Raw genomic sequence first — 19,961 nt, 5'->3', positions numbered from 1 at the left:
GGGAGCACTTTTGTTCACGAGGTTGAACAACTTAATCAGAGTTCAGTTTGTTTTGGGAAATGGATTTGAGACGTGGTGGTGACTTCGATGACCGCTGTTGTGTTGGTTGCACTGTTGGATTTCAGGCTCATAAAAAGCTATAAAACACAAAATGTTGACGGTGGGCTCGCAGACTGGCCATCCAGTTTGTGTCGTTGTAAGTATTGTATAGATGTGATTACAAAACTGTACAGTGACAGTTAACATTTCAAGGAAGGAAGGGTCCGGTTATCACATTCTTCAAATCAGTGTAAAAATGCATAGGCCATAGCGCGGCAGCGGGACACTTTAATTTTAGTACAGTGGGTATATAGGCGGGGCGTGGTTGGAAACCATGGTTTGTACTCTTTCTACTAAATATAAAACCTAATCCTAGAACTATGATGAGGTTTGTTCCGCTATCGTATGATTAAAGTTGATATTGGTTTAATTTGGATGAATGTTTTCTTGCTCAACCCGTCCCTAGTAGTACTAGTACTGTAGGCTAGAGTTCGGATGTCGGACACTTCGTACCCTGGACACTTCGTACCTTCTCGGGACACTTCGTACTGTAACCAAATTGGTCACTTCGTACCGTGGGCGGGGTACAAAGTGACTCAGCTGATGGTCACTTCGGCCGAGTCACTTCGTACCTTCATTAAAGTGTGTATTCCTCAATAATTTAATGTTCGTTGAGATACAAAATTAATAATAAGCTACTTTATGAATTATAATTTTTGTTTGAATATGTGAATGTCATTTTTAATGTGAAATTAATATTTTGTATAAGTTTATTACCGCCAAGGACAACATCTTCCACCAATATTTTTTACAAATATTTTAAAGTCAAACAATCATGCAATCGTCAAAATGGCTCCTTGGTGTCCCAACAAAATAGTAACAGTTGGTTCGATTTGCTTTTATTTAATAATCATCTGATCACAAAGCACACACACAAAAAAAAAATGATGCAGAAATCCCAAGTTAGTACGAAGGTAGGAAGTGTCTCGTGAGAAGGTACGAAGTGACTCGTGAGAAGGTACGAAGTGTCTTGTAAGAAGGTACGAAGTGGCAAAGGTACGAAGTGTCCCGACACCTAGAGTTCTAGACCCAGTAACTGGGGCGCTGTATTCCTTTTTCGAAATTTTGACATTAATTGTTTTCTGTCATGCTAGTATTATAGTATGACAGAAAATGTCAAAATTTCGAAAAAGGAATACAGCGCCCCAGTTACTGGGTCTAGCTCAACCCAAACCCTTTTTCGTCTCATCATGATCATCATGCGCATCACTTTTCCACGCACCCCTATTTTTTACAACCATGATGGTTGGTGGATAGATTAGAACCTTCAACCATGGAGGTAGTGCTTCAACACACTCACAGTCTACCCTTTTTCATTTTAAATGCCAACTCAACAGACCAATTCAAGAAGATCATTAAAAACATGTATACTTCAACATTAATCAATTATTGCAGTGGAATTTGACTATCATTATCAATTAAAAATGAACTAATTAATAAATTTGTTTACTTGTTGTTTAAGGTTTGCACTGTAATTTAATTCACTAAGATATAGTGTCATTAAAATAAATGCCAATTATTATTATTTTTTTCTTTGTTTCAGGAAGCCATTCACAAAAATGTGTGCATGAATCACCACATTGTAATTGCAACCATGACAACGTCTTAATCTCACGTCATCCAAAACTGTCAATTTCTTCAAGTTCAACTTCTACACACAACGTTACAATTGATCACAATGACAAACCTGGCCACATCATCATCTAAGACATTCATGTTCATCACATTGACAACAATTCTGGTGGTGGGTGTACATGTACTCTCCGTCAAACCCCCCGCCAAACCCAAAAAGCAAATTGTTCATAAGGCCATCAAACTGCATCGCGGAAAAGAGTCTGGAGCGATGGATGGCAACAAGTCCTCTTCTAAAGAGACAGACGTTTGGCTGAACAACAACTGCCAAGGTCTAGTTGCGCTCAAGAAGGCCAAGAAGTTGGTCATGAAGAAGCTGGACGGAGCCATTGGGGAAGTTCACAAAGACAAAAGCATCAAGTTATTAGAGAAGAAATTCCGGATCCACATGTTTGACATCTTTAAGAGAGAACTTAACGAGAGTGAAGATGCAATACAAATGTCTTTCAATGGTTTAAAGAGAGCATTACAGGTAAGAAACTTACCCCCTCAAAAATAATGGACTGACGGTTGGACTCTTGCAGAAACTTTCTCCAAGGCTACATGTAACACAAAAACGTTCAGGTAACAAAGTGTAACATTATACACGTACATTAAGCAGTGAAGTGGAAATACATAGAGAGTCAGCAGACACACAGAAAAAAACTGTAGGAGGACAAACAAGATGATGGAAATTTGACTATGGTCCCAAGAATGTTTGAGTTCTTTTGAACATCACGAAGGAAGGTTACTAACATTGCAACAACAATCTGCAGCCCAAAAAGTAGTTGTGATAGTTGAATAAAACACCCATCCTCCCTGAGGTGGATAAAAAAGACAGGCCTGATACTTCACGGAGGCAACGGAGACGATTGCCCCCAATGCCCCCTGGTCATTGCCTTGGTGCCCTTGAAATGATACAGTAGAAATTTACAATTCCTCATAGGTGGCCCTTTAGCAAGGAGAAAATACCTTGGTGCCCTTGCCCTTTCAAAAACAAAGCATACAGGCCTGAACCACATTACTTCCAAGTGAAATGATTCTCAAATGATTCTCAAAATGCTGTGTATACTATCGAAAGCAGCTGTACTTCTCTAACCAAGTCAGTTTTTATCGTCATTAGTCTTAAAAAGAGTGATTGCCAAACGAACACCTTCTCTTAAAATTAAATTATTGTAACTTAAACATCCGGTCTCAGGGTAACTACAGAGACATCTTAAATATAAGGGAGAGCAGTCATCAACGTCTTGAGGCTCTCCGTCAAGCAACGATTAGAGAGGAGCTTGAGTACAATGACATCCTAGCAGCGGAGAGGCACCAGTTAGCTTACAAGGAGCACAATAATGCCTCTGTTTCAGTTCACCGCAGCAAGGTAACGCAGGTTCACTCTGTGCCAATTGGACTTTTTTTGTTAAAGGAACGTTACAGAATTGGTAAGAAAGAAAAATCGTGAAGATCACCGATTTACATAAAACATACACGGTCTTATGATGATGATAGTAGAAAACTTCCCTTACAATATTTCATATTTGATGAGAAACAAATGTCTAACTTCGCGTTTGGAGTTTATCGCTCAGGGAGCATTTTGTTCATTTTTGTTTTGGCATCGATGCAATGTAAAATTTGTAATCGGTTTTTCACTATTCTCTTGTGACCCAGATGGCCAATCGATCTCAAACTTCTACAGGTTTGTCAGTTTACATAAACTGGATTACATAAAGTGCTTACACTGCCAGCAACATTTTTGCAAGCAAAACCAATTCTGTAATGTTCCTTTTTTGTAAAATGACAACATTAAATCCAGTATGGATGCATGGTTAACTGACCTCCCCGTCAACTTGCCACGACTGTGATTTAAAACCAACAGGCCGAAACAGGTCGAGGAAGACTTCCGCACAGCCACGGTGACTTAACTGGGCGGATAAGTCCAAGACAAGGATATCTACCCATGTTAATTCACTATGTCACATAGAAACCATGGAGAAATTCACAGTCAGTGAGTACGTGTAAAACCATATTCTTTCATAGAAATACACTCCGACAAAAATCCAACATAAAATCGTACATCTAATAATTGTTATCCAACTAGCAACTGCCTGTCCTGTATTAATTTTGACAAGACCCACCTAAGGGCAAACCCTGAGTGATGTATGAATTAAATATAAGGTTGATTTGTTCTAGGTGGAAGCAATGCTGGATGAGATCTTATTGGATGTGGCACAGGCAGCTGACCTACTGGAGAATCAAATAGGTGAAGATGTGTTTGACCAGTCCAAACAGGTGAGAGTTTACTAATAATGGAAACTTTCATGGTGCCGCTCGGCCAAAAAACAACCAAAAACAGCAAAAGAAAGTAGCACCACATAAGTAGAAAACTTTTCTCCCCCAATTGATGATTTGCCAATTTTTCATGTAGGTGTGAAGAGGTATGGACTATTAGAATGTTAGACAGACCTATGTATTCTTTTGCCCCATGGGAAGAAGCCAGCTTGGAGCCAAGAGATACGCAGATTGCGTTGTGTTATAGACAGATCAAATGTTGAGTTCAGTGAGTGAGCACTGAAACAAAAATATTTGTTCTCTTTGTTTTTGTACGCAAGTCGCCAGACACACAAGGCATGAAGGCCAATAGACCCTTCCCATGAAATATGTAAATTGCACGTAGCGCGTGCGCACTAACGTTTTGGTTGGCAAAATGAGGGAACACCGTGCTGTTTTGTACACGGCTAATGGGTGCGTGACGCAGACGCGATTGCGCGTCTGCTCAGTGCACAACTCAATGTTGTTTGCCATCCAACAGGGTCTGTAACGCATGCGTGAATTTAATTAGCATATTTCATGGAAAGGGTCCATTCAAGGTGTGGGCTACAAATCAATTATTTTCTCATGGGGAGAAGTTGCCACCTACTCCTAGGGCTGAAACAGGGTTACCCCCTTTGCAGTCCATACGAATGTAGGTTTTGGTATCACCCATCAGAAGCCTGGCTGGTAGAGCAGAAAGCAAAACCTCCCCAACTGTTGCTGTTGGAGAAGGAGCTCGTATTGAACAGAATTTGAGTTCGTTTTGTTTTCTGTCTGCGTTTGGCTGCAGAGCAAGCAAGGACCCGCTGGTAGTACGTTACAATATTGATAAAGACTCTATCTAAACATGTAGGTCACAAAAATGTGAAAATGTATTATTCATTTTAAAACTATCCATCAGGCTGCTGGAGCACAGATTGAAGCCGTGGTCCGCCTGGACGAAGACGTCGTCAAATTACGGCGAGCGGTCGGTGCGAATTCCGACAACCGTTATCAAGGAATGAGCCATCTTATTGATGCTAGCAACAACCAGTACGTCTTATCTAAACCCAAGGATACTACAGTACCCCTGGAAGATCACCACTTACTAAAGGTACGATAAATCACCAAATTAATCAATTCAACTCACTGTTTATTGTACCAACTTTTAAATGCTAAGTCAAACAAGATAAACATTTTGTACACCGATATCTCAAGGATGAAATAAATAAATTGGATATTCTTTTTTCTTCATTCTTTTGTTTTGTTGATATTGTCTTATTTAACCAGTTAAAACAAAACACCCAATTACAAAATTAGGCATTCAGGAAGAAGGAAGAAAAGAAGGTTGAGATACACCCCCCCCCCTTAAAAAAGTAGGGGGGAAACTAACAAACTTGTGCTACAAGCACTTTCAAATGGACTTTAATGTGGGTTTGAATGAGTCAAACTTGCAAACAAATGTAAATGGCCTGACATTGCGACCCTAGCAGAGTCTTTCTCAAAGGCTTAATGACACCACAACACTCATCAGGTACACTAGTGTAACAGAAGCAGTCAAGTGGAAATACATGACATGAGAGAGAGGCAGAAAGAACACAGAAAAAGCAAATTTGTTTGTTTACTATAAGTGGGACAACGGTGTATTTGCAAAAGAGATAATCCCAGACGGACCACACCCAATTTTCTTTTCAGGATTTTTTTGTAATCAGAAAGTGTAAACAGCGGCAGGAAACAAAGTGAATACAAAACCAATACACTTGTTGGCATTGGGACTTTACCTAAAGTGAAGTTTAACTAAAAGAGTTTACTTTTGTGTTCGAAGAAAAAAAAACAGTGTATCTCCACTGTGCAAACTTTCAAATCCTACTCATGTACATGGTGTTACCACAAACCTTACTAAACGTAGATTGTATCTCCACCATTCAAAGTTTCAAATCCTTCTCAAATATACAAGGTCAACCTACTTATTAAAAAGAAATGTGTATATTAACAAAAATCCATATTCCGTAGGCCAAGCCATCTGGTCTCATCTCCAAAACCAGCTGTTGATGTGAATTTCATTTACTCTCAAATTTATCAATATTTTACTTACAATCACACTGCCCACACACTAGAAAATTCTGCAAACGAACCATGGTCCATTTGTTTTGGACACATGTCTCACCAGGGGTTCAAATTGTACACTTGACCACAGGTCTAAAGCTTTTTATACTTTTTATATGACACAAAACACAATGTCCACATATTTACATTAAACGTACATGGTTTGAAGATAATGATGGTAAGAAGCTTCTCTTAAAATATTACTTGCTGAGATGCTGTAGTTTTTGAGAAATGGATAAAACAATGTCACAAAAATAATTGTTGTCTCAGTATGACGAATTCAACATGGCCGGTCTGTATTTAGCCCAAATGTTCACAGGTTTTTGTTATTTGATGAATATGTTGGGATACACCTAGTGAGATCAGGATACTGGGGTCGATTTCACAAAGAGTTAGAACTAGTAATAACTTAGGACTAGTCCTAGGAGATATACAAACTGCATGGATAGCCCTAAGTTAGGACGAGTAACTGGTCCTAACTTGAGATAAGACTAGTCCTAACTCTTTGTGAAACACCCCAGGTCCTTGACAGTTGTACCAAAAGTTTACCCTGCCTTTAATGATGCAGAACTTGAATGCATCAATTTGACTTTTTAGCTGTTCCGACCTACCGTCGGAACAGGTGTTGTTTTCGTCGAGATTTTTATTATTTTTATTACTATTATTATTCTTTGTTTCCGCCTAAAACCCCATAGCGTTTGTACAGCGTTTTTTTCAGGCCCCGTCTCCTAAAGTATGAGGATAAAAGAGTTAAATCATATATCAAATTGAAGGTTAAAACATAAGCTTTACTCTAACAAAAAAGTGTTAAAATTCTTAATTAATTAACCACGTGGTCTTCATTTTAATTTTTAATTTGTAAACTTGATGCAGTCACTTTCATGTTATTGTGAAACATTCTCTTTGGTAATACAACACAGTATGTACCTCAATGAGTTGTTGACTTCTTGAGAGGAGTCTATACTATTTTGTTTCCTACCCGCGTTCTGGACACATTACTCTGTACACACACAAAGTACGGAGGTTTGGGATTTTCGTTAGAACGTGCGTTAAATTTGTCCTTGTTTTTCTAACCGCGTTCTGGACCATTTACTCTGTGCATGGGTTTCGTTAAAACGAACGTGCGTGATTAGATAGGGGTTTTTGACGACATCGACGTCGTCGTCAAAAACCCCCTTAAGGCATCTAATACTACATTTCAACCCTACTTAATAGTTATAGGCGTTAGCAGTTCATATTTAGTGACAATGGTCGCAAAATCGTGAAACGAGAACTATTTCGCCGGATCATAATCCCCTCTGTTGATGCACACATGTAAAAACCCACCATTTTTACATCGTGCCCTTCTAGCCTAGTGGTCATCAGTCGCGACTACACATCTGAGAATTGCGAGTTCGAATCTCCGTCCGAAATCAATATTTTTTTATCCCCCAAAACTAAAAATATATTTCTCTTTGTAATATTTAAGTTTGATTCTTATCTTTATATCGATAGTGTTGCCTTTTCTTTTTCTCAAATGTTAGCCCAACATAACCTGTGCGCATGCATGACACGATGATGTTTAAAAACACAGTAAGCGAAAAATGGTGATCACAAGGGCAGAGTTTGGTGGTTAAGAGTTCTGTGAAATCAACTTGTACTAGATCAAACATCAAACCACCGACCCAAATTTTTTTTTTAAATCGTTATTTATTAACCACGTGACCCATATTTGCATATTTAATTGTACAAGGGGACAAAGTTGTTGGAACTTCCTGTTGATGCTGACATCATGAGAACATCAGCATAAGTATTGGAATTGCACTACCTATTGAACCACTTGGAGTGTTCAAGGAGTCCAACACGTCAGTCTAGAGTCCAACTCTGATCGTAAAAATCAATTCAGGCATCATCTTCAATTTAATTTTATGCAACAAGCAAACTTATAAATTTTCTGATTTTATTTCAAATGGTAACATAAATGGCTGTTAGCGAATGGTTTCCAACAAAAACTACATGGTGTACGTGCACAATACTCTTACTGGCCTCCAGCATTTACCTCTAGATAATAAATCAAGCATTCAGTTCAAAATGATAAAAGTTTGTTATTGCCACATTATTCAGCGAACCATTAATCATACACAGCTACTATTCACAAGAAAATCTATGTGTGGAGGGTAACAGACATCACACAATGGAACCGGAGTTTAACAATGACAATACCAAAAGTGCAACCGTCAGCCGTTGAAGTTTATTATACATGGGGCTGATGGTGATCAAAAGGATAAAAGTTTGTTATCGCCACATTATTCAGCGAACCATGAATCATACACAGCTACTATTCACATGAAAATCTATGCGTGGAGGGTAACATACAGCACACAATGGAACCAGAGTTTAACATTGACAATACCAAAAGTGCAATCGTCAGCCGTTGAAGTTTATTATACATGGGGCTGATGGTGATCAAAAGGATAAAAGTTTGTTATCGCCACATTATTCAGCGAACCATGAATCATACACAGCTACTATTCACAAGAAAATCTATGTATGGAGGGTAACAGACAGCACACAATGGAACCGGAGTTTAACAATGACAATACCAAAAGTGCAATCGTCAGCCCTTGAAGTTTATTATACATGGGGCTGATGGTGATCAAAAGGATAAAAGTCTGTTGTCGATACAACCGCCCACTTAAATTCAACGGACCATGAATCACGGACCATATGCACAAAATATATTTTCAAAAGAATATCCATATAATAGATTTGTCTGGTGTATAAACTGATGTCCCAGCCATTGGATTTTCGTGTGTTTTTGCTAGATTCCTCGCTCCCCAACCAAAGTGACTACAAAACGTCTCTAATGGATAACAATGGTATATTTCAACATGGTTTTTTTCCCAGCAAGAGTTGAGGGGCCCAATTTATCTAGTATTTATTTTTGGTATTTTGTTTATCTGTTTCATTTAAATATATGGTTAAGTTTTATTTTACGCTAACTGTTTTTGTGTTTGTTCTTCCTGTAAATTGAATTGTTTTGCCGCTACATAAGATTACACCCACTAAATAGAATTGTTTACATTGCTTTCTTCGTTAGAGAAAAGGGGGGGGGGGTCCGTACTCGTTAAGGTTTGCTTTTTATGGGCCCCTCCATCCCCTACATGTGTTTTGCATTGATTTTTAGTTTTTGTTTTCTATTATTGTACGATTGCATTTGCTTGTAATAAATGATTTATTACCTTCTGTGTAGACTAAGCAAGTCTCGCGCGTATTTGAACTTGCGGGACCATTATGTTCCAAACCTTATGGAGTTTTACGTGGGACATTTTGTTTCGTCCATTATTTTAGTTTAACGTAGTTTATGACCATGAATATTATAAATATTGTTGGAAATGTAATACTAGTTAACAAAACGTATACAAGTAAAATCCTTTCAACAAAAGAAATCCTACTTTCGGGATGTCAACTTCCCGAGATAAATTATCACAGGAAGACGACATCCTAATTTTAGGATGTCGACTTCCCGAGATAAATTATCACAGCAAGACGACATCCTACTTTTGGGATATCGACATTCCGAGATAAATTATCACAGGAAGACGACATTCTTCTTTTAGAATGTCGACTTCCCGAGATAATTTATCACAGGAAGATGACAACTGACGTTTAGGATGTCGACATACCGAGATAAATTACCACAGCAAGACGACATCCTACTTTTAGGATGTCGACATCCCGAGATAAATTATCACAGGAAGACGACATCCTACTTTTAGGATGTCGACATTCCGAGATAAATTATCACAGGAAGACGACATTCTTCTTTAAGAATGTCGAATGTTTGTAGTTATAAGACTCCTTGGGGATAGGAGAAAAATTTGGAAAAACCGTGACCTCAATTTGACCTCTACTTCCGGGTCAACCGGAAGTGGGACCATATCTCAAGAACTACTCAACCGATTTTCAATTTGTTTTCACTTACAGACTCCTTGACATTAATATTGACTGTGAAAACTCGTGACCCCATGTTGGCCTCTACGTCCGGGTGAACCGGAAGTGGGACCATACGCCAAGTACTATACAACCGATTTTCAATCCTGTTTGTTCAGTTTTATCCTCCTAAGGCATTAAAAATAAACTTTGAAAATCCATGACCCCAAGTTGACCTCTACTTCCGGGTCAACCAGAAGTGGCACCATATCTCAAGAACTACACAACCGATTTTCTAACTTTTTTTCAGTTACAGACTCCTTGGGCGTTAGAGATTAGCCTTAGGTTACCGTGACCCCATGAAGTGGCACCGTAACTCAAGACACTGTACAGTATTTTTCAAACATTCAGTTATAGACTCCTTGGTATTGTTAACACATAATCAAAGCAAAAGAACACGGAACAGCTTTGTGTTTGTTCACCACCACCTAATGTCTAGTTGTTCTTGTTATTGCAGGATATTTTATTGATGACTATTCTTGCATTCATCTGTGGCTGGTTGTGTTCATCTATCGGTCTACCTACAATGTTTGGTTACACCGTAGCTGGGGTCATACTAGGCTCATCTGGGTTCAACATGATCAAAGTAAGTCACTTAAGCACCATCCAGCAACAGAGTCCAGCATTCTCCTGAAGACGATCAGAGCATACTGATTGAAACGTTGGGTCGTTAACCATCGGTTCTTTTCAAAACCAACACTACTCAAAAGAGATATTCCCATGGTGCTACAAAAAACCTCTCTCAGTTATACTTTCACCATGCAAAGTTTCAAAATCTAAAAATTTAAGTCAGTATATGTGATGAGCTTTTGGTTCATAGGCTCGGAACAAGTCAGGTTTACCCCAAAGACTTTCAAAAACTGTGGCCATTAATCTGGACCAAGAGTGTAGCCAATGGGAGACTTTCTGGGACGATAGAGGGCAGCAGACTTACCGGGTAAATCCATTGTTCTCAGAATTATGCGCATGTTCAGAACTACGTAAACAATGGAAATTTACCCGGTATGTCTGCTGCCACCTAGCGTTGGAAAGTCTCCCATTGATGCTGTGCATTGAGACAAGGTCTTTGGAATGTTGTCTACTTCAAGGTGTTTATCTTGGTTTTCAAAGACCTACTGTGCAATCTGAATCATTTTTTTTTATTTTTTTTTTTATATTCTTTGAACCCCAATCTAAAGAGGTACAAAAACATCTTTTAAAGTGTATCGGGACATCTTATTCAGGAAAAAAATGGCTACAAGGTCCGCCCATTTGTTAAGGTTGTATTTAGCAACTAGTTTTGAAAGTACCTTTCAGTGTGCTGTGACCCAATTTGCATTACAAGTCTTGAATTGATTTCTTTCTTTCCAGGCCCTCGTTCAGTTTGAAACATTGGGTGAATTTGGTGCCTTCTTTATTCTATTCACTGTTGGCTTGGAGTTCTCACCTGAGAAAATTAAAAAGGTAAAGATAAAAAAGTACGACTAACAGCATTCTTCAGGTTTCATTTAGATAGAATAGAATAGGGTCAGGGCTCAGGGAGAAAAATCCACAAGCCTGCAGCACCTGCGGCTCAAAATGTACTTCACCAGACATTTTTTGAAGACCAAAACAGGCCTGATACTTCACGGAGGCACCAAAGGTAATTTGCCTTTATGCCCCCTTGCGTTGGTGCCCTTTAAATGCTCCAGTAGAAATGTTCTCATAGGGTGCCCTTTACTAAGGAGAAAATGCCTTGGTGCCCTTGCCCTTTCAAAAAAAGAAGCATACATGCTGCAGAATCAAAGTAACAAAAGAACTCTCTGCTGTTACACTATCTCAGATAATACTTATCAATCCTTTGCCTAGGTATGGCGTGTTGCCGTGTTCGGCAGCATCACTATGACCGTTGTCATGGTTGCATTCGGCATCTTCTTTGGATTCGTCTTAGACATCATACCCAGCGAGAGTGCGTTTATCGCGGCTTGTCTCTCTCTCTCGAGCACACCTCTAGTCGTCAAGTTCCTCAGTGTTGGACATCCAAAAGCTGACAAAGAAAGCGGTGAGGACGTGGCAAGCATGCGATTTTAAGTTCTAAAACTAAATTAAGTTTCCCATCTGGTTTCAACTCCAGGTTTCGATCAGTATGCTCTGATCGTCTTCTGCTTTCTCCAGAAGACGATCAGAGCATACTGATCGAAACGTCGAGTTGAAACCACTGGTTCTTTTCAGAACCGCCCCACCTCATTAGAGATAGTCATTACATGGTGTTACCGCAAACCTTTCCATATCGTATTTCCACCATGCAAAGTTTCAAATCCTACTGAAGTTTAAATTGCATTCCCGTTAATAGTTTGTCGCTCAAGTAGCCGTGGTCTAAATGAAATGAAATGTATGTATGTATGTGTATGTTTAAGTTCTCTTATCTTGTTGATTTCAGCTATCGATGTGCCAGAGTTTGAATACAGCTCAACTCTACTCGGCATCCTAGTGATGCAAGACGTGCAACTAGGTCTCCTGGTAGCGATGCTGCCTGCCCTCGCTGGAGTGGACACTGCAGCAATTGTGTCAAAGGTTGGAGAGAAGAATGCTGCCGATGCTGTCACGGATCTGTTTAGTACTGTAGCCGTCTTGACTAAAGTGCTCGTTGGTAAATGATGTTTAAGTTTTCTAGATTGCAATCAGTAATTTGTAAAGTTCTGAATCTTTATAATTATTAAAAATGCTATTTTGGGGTCTCGTGGCCGAGCGGATAAGAGCACCGTACTCAAGCTCTGGTGTTTCTGTTCAGCAGAGTGTGAGTTTGAGTCCCGGTCGTGACACTTGTGTCCCTGTGCAAGACACTTAACTATAATTGCTTCTCTCCACCCAGGGGTAAATGGGTAGAGATGGGCAGAGATGGTTCTTGTGATTTATTTTGCTTAGTAGCGCATACTTTTTTTTTTCTTTTTCTTTTTTTTCTTTTTTCTTTTAATCTTAATCTTAATCTTAATCTACTTGTTACGCAGGCTGTATACTCCCCAGGGAGCTGAGGTATTTTAAGGAATGAATTTAATGGCTCAGTGACCAGGTGTAATAATGTTGGAAGAGTTTTGAGACGCCCTTTTGGTGCTATATAAAAACTTGTTATACTTTTATTCCGATCAATGTGTTGCCCTTTAGGAGTCACAAGTTATGTATTTCATTGGTTTTCCCAGTCGCAAAGCCCACAGCAGATTAAACGTCCTGATTTCCTCAAGAAGATTACATGGTACCACTGCAAATCTTAGTCTCTAGATTGCCCTGCCATGCCAAGTTCAAATCCAAAATCAATCAAGAAATCCAAATCAATTTCAAAGATTTGAAATCAATTGATAAAGCTCATTTTGGTCTCCTTATTGTTCCTTAGCTATTGTGTTTGTGGTGGTACTGAGCGTAGCCATGTCACGCTACCTCTTGCCTCGTGTCGTTCAACGACTTCATTCTAAGGGAAGCAAAGAGACGTTGATCATGGGCAGTGTATCTTTGGCGTTCATCATGCTCATGGTAAGGTTTTAAAGTTCATGGGTCACATCCACTGCAAATTATAGAACTATCTTTACTTTAAAGCATTTGCTATAAATTTCTCAAATCTCCAAGTGGCTTACATTATAGGCACTGGAAACTGTTGATATATTCGCAAAGTAATTGTTAGCATAAAAACTTACTTAGTAACGAGTAATAATAATAATGATATAGAATTATTAAGCGCCTTAATTTTATTATTTTTATTATTATTATTTTACCCTGGTTACAGATTACTGAAATGCTGGGCATCTCCATGGAGTTGGGTTGTTTCTTAGCTGGCGTCATCCTAAGTTCCATGGGTCACTCCGTTGCCGATGAGATCAGAGAACTGATTGAACCAATCAGAGATTTCTTCGCAGCTCTCTTCTTTGGTGCAATCGGTAATTTGTACATTTTTGATTCTGTATTATATTTAAAACCCTTTTATGAGCCACATGAGTCGCTTGTTATGTATTTAATTGGTTTTCCGAGTTTCAAATCCCACAGCAGGGTAACTGCCCTTGGTATCCTTGACTCCACCAATTCACATTTCATTGCTTTTTCAACATTACACGAAAACTGAAAAACACTGTACAAAATTGAAGTGTGATCGGCCATTTCCTCTTTTGTTTTTGCAATTAGCAAAGTTGCATGTCTGTGGTATAACCAGTCAACAAGAATAGAAGGCTATTAGAGGTTATGACAAGAAGCAACCAAAGTTCACCACCTACCATCACATTAATGGCAGTATTTGTAATGCATTACAGGAACTCGCCATTAAAGAAAGAGGCCTGGGCCCAATTTCATGGCTCTGTTTACGGTAAGCACAGTATCGGCGCTTACGGAAGCAGGGAATTCTGTGCTTACGGAAGCAGGGAATTCTGTGCTTACGGCAAGCCTATTTCACGGGTTAGCGGCGAATTTTGGCTTCTGCATGTGCGTACTTCAAGTTACTAGGCATTCTACACTTACAAGGCTAGCGCAGAAATTCGGCGCTTGCACGTAAGCGGGGAATCACAATCGTAAGCGCAGAATTCTGCGATAAGCAGAGCCATGAAATTGGGCCCACGTCCTTTTTCTCTTTACCAACTCACACCTGTTATCTTCATGTAATTCCTTTTCCAAACAGTGGACCCCAATTTCTGAGTTGGATAAAAAACAAGCATAGCCAGGTCTGCTGAATGTAACCAGAGGACATGTACAACTGTTGTGTGTTTGGTTTTATTCAGGTAGACGGCACTCTTAACCTCACTAGAAGGGTATAATTATGTACTTTTTCCTAACAAAAAACACAATGTCCACAGATTTACATTAAACTTTCACAGTTTGAAGATTATGATAGTAGAAAGCTTCCCTTGAAATTTGACTTACTGAGGTGCTGTAGTTTTTGAGAAATGAGTAAAGGTAATAATTTTCGTCTCAGTTTTAGCATGTAAAAACGTATTAACCAGTTATGCTATGGTTTTGGTATAATATCATAACTGGTTAAGGGGATTTTACATGCTAAAATAATTTTGGTCTCATGAGACCAAAATTATTTTGTGACTTGTTTTACTCATTTCTTAAAAACTACACAACCTTAGTTAGTATTATTTGAAGGGAAGCTTTCCACTATCATTATCTTCAAACCCTGTAAGTTTAACGTAAATCTGTTGAAATCCTTTAACTTGTCACACTCTAAAACTAAAATGAAAATTACTTCGATTTGATTATAAAAAAATTTACCCTCACCAGCTTGTAATTATTTTCAGGGCTGCATGTTTTCCCATCTTTCGTCTTGTATGAGTTGACGTTTTTAACAACGCTCACGCTTATAGTAGTCGTGATGAAGGTGAGATGTTAGACAACTATTAGTAATCTTAATTATCTTGCCACCTTTACTCTTAAAGGTAGGGTCATTGATTGGTTTTTGTCAATGTAATGTTGATTTGAAGGCAAAGTGAAAGTTTCAGCTGTAAACCATGTATACAGTGTCTACTTGCCGAGGAAACGGCAGAACCCGTGGGTTTTAGGAGGTATCATAACTACTTCATAATAACATTTTATGGAACAAAACGTAGTTTTACAATTTGAGCACTACGAAATTGGTCACAATAATGTTTTTTTTCCTTTCTACCTTGTAAGGGTTCTGATAAACGTTTGACTCAATCATTTTTTTGTTCTTCTAGTTTTCCACAGCGGTGTTTGTACTGGGTATATTCCTACCTCTCAGTACCCGTCACATTAAGTGGATTGTGGCATCTGGACTGGCCCAGGTCAGTGAGTTCTCGTTTGTGCTCGGTAGTCGGGCCAGGCGGCTTGGTCTACTCTCCAGAGAGGTGAGGTTTTTTGCCAGTTTAAGAAATAACTCCTGGCCGTGCAGATAAGAGCGCAGGACTAGGGCCTCTGGGGTTTTTGTTTAGCAGAGTGTGGGTTCGAGTCCAAGTCTTGACACCTGTGTCATTAAAGGCAAGGGACCCGATTGGTTATTACTCAAAATATTTATTGGCATAAAACCTTACTTTGTAACGAGTAATGGGGAGAGGGTGATAGTATAAAACATTGTGAGAAACGGCTCCCTCTGAAGTAACAAAAGAAACCACTTTTATTATTATTTATTAGGTTTACCTGCTGATACTAAGTGTAACAACATTGAGTCTACTCCTCGCTCCTGTCTTATGGCGGATCTCACTATGGAGATGTAGACGAATCCAACATCGTCCCACTATCATCAGGTGACGTCAATGGTGAGTTCCTCACTCGATACTCAGTACTCATTACACAATACCCAATATTCAATACCCAATGCTCAATACTCAACACGCAGTACTCAGCACTCAATACATAATACTCAATGCTCATACCAACACCAAATAACTAAAACTCCTACACTCTTACACCCCCCCCCCCCCTCTCCCTAAAAAAAAAATCCTCTTAAGAATTCCCAAGGTTCCCAGAGCGCAATGAAAACACAATAGAATAGGGGAGGTACACCATGCCACAAATCCAGCACCATTAGAGGACAAGCATTTCAGACAGAATTTGTGAATTTTTGTTTTATATTTTATTTTTTTCATTTTTTTTTTCAGGTCAGAATATTTGACTGCTGGACAATCTGGTGTGCTGAAAGAACTGTGATTATCTCGATGTGATATGAATCTGTTCAGAAAATAAGGTTATTTTAATTATCTATCTGTCTTTCTGCAGCTTGTTCTTTTTAAATAAAAGTATATTTTTTGACGGCTGCTATTTTCTATCCTAATGAATATCATTCGGTTTTACCCATACACCGATGTGAGTGGAGCACTGTATACTCAGTACTTTCCCGAGTCCATTGAAAACAATCACAGGCGTGTGAATCACTTAGGTGGGATTCGAACGCACACCCTTTGCCATTCTAGAGCAGATGTCTTACACACTACCTCTAGCTAATGGGCAATGGGCAAGCGCAGAATTCCCTACTTGTGTGTAAGTGCCGATTCATCGTTAAGGTATAATAGATGTTGAGTTTGCATCGGGGATAAAGAATATTAATTTTGTTTTTTACCCATACACCGATGTGTGTTAGCACTGTATACTCAGTACTTTCCCAAGTCCTGTGAAAAAAAAAAAGAAAAAAAAGAAGTACATGCCTGTGATATTTTTTCACAGGACTCGGGAAAGTACTGAGTATACAGTGCTAACACACATCGGTGTATGGGTAAAAACCAAAATTAATAGTCGTTAAGGTAAGGGTTATGAAATTGGGCCCTGCTGTTGAAGTTAAAGACACCAAATAGAATTAAAACAAGAAATATTTGTGAGCGTTGAGAAGTTTGACAACATTATTATGACAACATGGTTATTTGCCTGTGCGCTTAGTTCCTTACCGTACGCAAAACAAACCAATGATATTCTTTAAGTTTAAAGGGGCTGTGTCGCCCTGATCGTTGAAGGCCTTTCGCGTGCTGGTGAAAAAAATGATTGGGCCTTTTGTGACGTGAAAGCCACTTTATGCATGGGTGCAGTCACTGGTTCAGAGGTCAGAGTTCATTATTTTCATGTACAGTCACTGGCCTGTTACAATCATGATGACAGTGCCCCTTTAACAAATTTACCTAATTTAAATTTAGTATTATAGAAGAAAACCTTTTTTTTTTCTTTCTTTTTTTTTCTTCTTCTTTTTTTAAGAATTTTTATTTAGTTTTGGATTTAGAGAAAGTATATTTAAAAGTAAATATTTTATAAAAAGGTATTCAGCGTTTATCTCAAATAAAGGTCTTTCATTTGTTATTTTCAGTAGAAGTGCACAGTTTCAAACCTAAAAACTTTTGAAAACTCCATGTAGCACAAAATAGCGTATATCATTTGTTTTTAAAGTATATTTTATTCTTTAAAGGCACTGGACACCTTTTATAATTGTCGAAGACCAGTATTCTCACTTGGTGTATCCCAAAATATGCATAAAATAACAAACCTGTGAAAGGTTTTACTTAGTTGCTCATCGAAAAGTAAGAGAATAATGAAAGAAAAAACCTTGTTGCATTACTTGTTGTGCTTTCAGATGCATAACAAAAAGCTTCATCTGAAGTCTTTTATTATTTGGGTGAGACAGAAAACCTCTATCTCAAAAACTACGTTACTTCAGAGGGAGCCGTTTCTTACAATAATGTATACTATGAACAGCTCTCCATTGCTTGTTATCAAGTTAGTTTTTATGCTAGCAATTATCTTGAGTAGTTACCATGTGTCTAGTGCCTTTAATACAGGGTCAACTTGTTTTTTTGTTACTTTCCAAGTTCTCTTTAAATGCAACCTTATCTTAATTAGAGCCTCCCACTTCAATGTGAGTCACAATGACTCTAGAGACGTCTTTAAATTGCTTGTTTTTCCTCAAGAGTAAAATATAACTATCATTTGTAGATAGGTTTCTTTTTGAGCAATGACTGGCAAATAATTTTCACTATACAGTCGGCTCTCTGTGGACTTTGTATTTTTGTTGTTGTTCATGCAGGACCAGAGGAAAGCACCGAGTATAACCATAGAGCAAGGATATAACAGTGGCAACCACACATTGGTTCAAATAAAAACAATTACTTGTTATTCCCAAATCCAAATTAATAAAAGAATCGTACATTTTGTTTGTGTGGTTTATTCACACCATATTGCAACCCATAGACTGCATGAATTGCACAGTGTTTACTGTTGGTAAAAAAAACATCAATACACAGAAGGAAATTAAAAATAGTCTATAAAAATAAAAATTATAAATTGCCCCCCCAAAAAACACAGGCCATGAAGACTTTGAAAACAAAACAGGGCTAAAAAAACAAGCAAAATCACCAATGATTGTTTGTTTAAGGTGACGAAAACAACACATTTGTAGTGGGAGATCCAAATTAAAATATTGGTTCAAAATATATTGCAATACTTTATTTATACTTTAGTACAGTTAGTAACTTTGTAAAATAACCAAAGTAGCAAGAGTCAAACTGTTATTTTGTCTGCAAAGTTTAGTTTATTACAATAAGGTTATACAATAGAACTGAAGAAATGTCATTTTTTAAGGAGCATTGATTAATTTTAGAAACTGCTGTTTTAAAATAGAGTGAAGTGAACACAACTTCAATGCCCATTCACTTGTTTTCCATTCCCCCCATCCTTATTTTTGTTGAGGTTTTTCCCATAATGTAGCATGTGATATTTTTGTATGTGTTTTGATACAAATATATTTATCTACACGAGTGATAAAATATTATATTATACTTGAAATAAAATATATGTGTCTTAGACTGGCAATACCATTCCACAGAGTCCTTGGTTTTTTTTGGTTTTTTTTGACTTTGACGGAAGTGTTGTTTTCCATCATGGAGAGATCAGCAATTTCATCAAGTTGCCAACAAATTGTATACAATTTTGATGACTTACATGTCTTGTCTTGTCTTGTCTTTACTGCACTAACCGCCACCATTGAGCTATAAACGTGCAGACCCTCATGCATGCATGCTCCTACTCAAATTTTACATTTTCAAGGAGGGACTTGTAATTATTAGCGTCAGGGGCTGATAGAGATCTTGGAAATGTTTCCCCACTTATCCTAATAGAGTCATTGAAACCGCAAAACAAGTTAATACTATGTGCATTTCCGAAAATGCTTTATTAATTAATTTCAGCAGAGCTGCCCAAATGCTAAGAGAGTATACACCTTTAACTATCGGTTTTATTTTTGTACGAGACCACATCCTGTGTTGCTTTGTATTGTTTTCAAAATTCTAACAGGAAAGTGTGCCTGGTTTTGTTTCAGAAGATTACAGTAGTTTGGACTTTAAATATAGATTGTTTTTCTTCTTTTAAATAATATGAAATGCTCTCTTTTAAATGAATGATCATTTTGTTATCCAGTGTTGGTTTTGTTTCAGAAGATAACCGTAATTTGGACTTTAGATCAAGAG

At 38.1% G+C, this 19,961-nt stretch overlaps 1 protein-coding gene across 1 annotated transcript; it reads left to right on the top strand.

The window, feature by feature from the left end:
• The first annotated feature begins 65 nt into the window (after positions 1 to 65).
• On the top strand, positions 66 to 16,877 carry LOC117298246 (transmembrane and coiled-coil domain-containing protein 3-like). Its single transcript, XM_033781383.1, has 15 exons — positions 66 to 196; positions 1,643 to 2,203; positions 2,909 to 3,082; positions 3,892 to 3,990; positions 4,913 to 5,104; positions 10,526 to 10,654; positions 11,419 to 11,511; positions 11,896 to 12,088; positions 12,467 to 12,676; positions 13,415 to 13,551; positions 13,802 to 13,952; positions 15,303 to 15,382; positions 15,720 to 15,869; positions 16,153 to 16,277; positions 16,620 to 16,877. Exons 2-14 carry the CDS (start codon positions 1,778 to 1,780, stop codon positions 16,267 to 16,269), a joined length of 2,151 nt encoding a protein of 716 aa, XP_033637274.1. The 5' UTR covers positions 66 to 196; positions 1,643 to 1,777; the 3' UTR covers positions 16,270 to 16,277; positions 16,620 to 16,877.
• Positions 16,878 to 19,961: the final 3,084 nt, after the last annotated feature.

The sequence above is a fragment of the Asterias rubens genome, chromosome 13 (assembly GCF_902459465.1).
Source record: "Asterias rubens chromosome 13, eAstRub1.3, whole genome shotgun sequence".
NCBI lineage: Eukaryota > Metazoa > Echinodermata > Asteroidea > Forcipulatida > Asteriidae > Asterias > Asterias rubens.
This window is presented reverse-complemented; position numbering and strand designations above follow the sequence as displayed.

Coding starts and splice junctions, on each gene's coding strand:
- LOC117298246 (XM_033781383.1), top strand. CDS start 1,778: ATGACAAACCTGGCCACATCATCATCTAAGACATTCATGTTCATCACA. Junction 13,953..15,302: donor TCTCTTCTTTGGTGCAATCG/GTAATTTGTACA, acceptor AATTATTTTCAG/GGCTGCATGTTTTCCCATCT. Junction 15,870..16,152: donor TTGGTCTACTCTCCAGAGAG/GTGAGGTTTTTT, acceptor ATTATTTATTAG/GTTTACCTGCTGATACTAAG.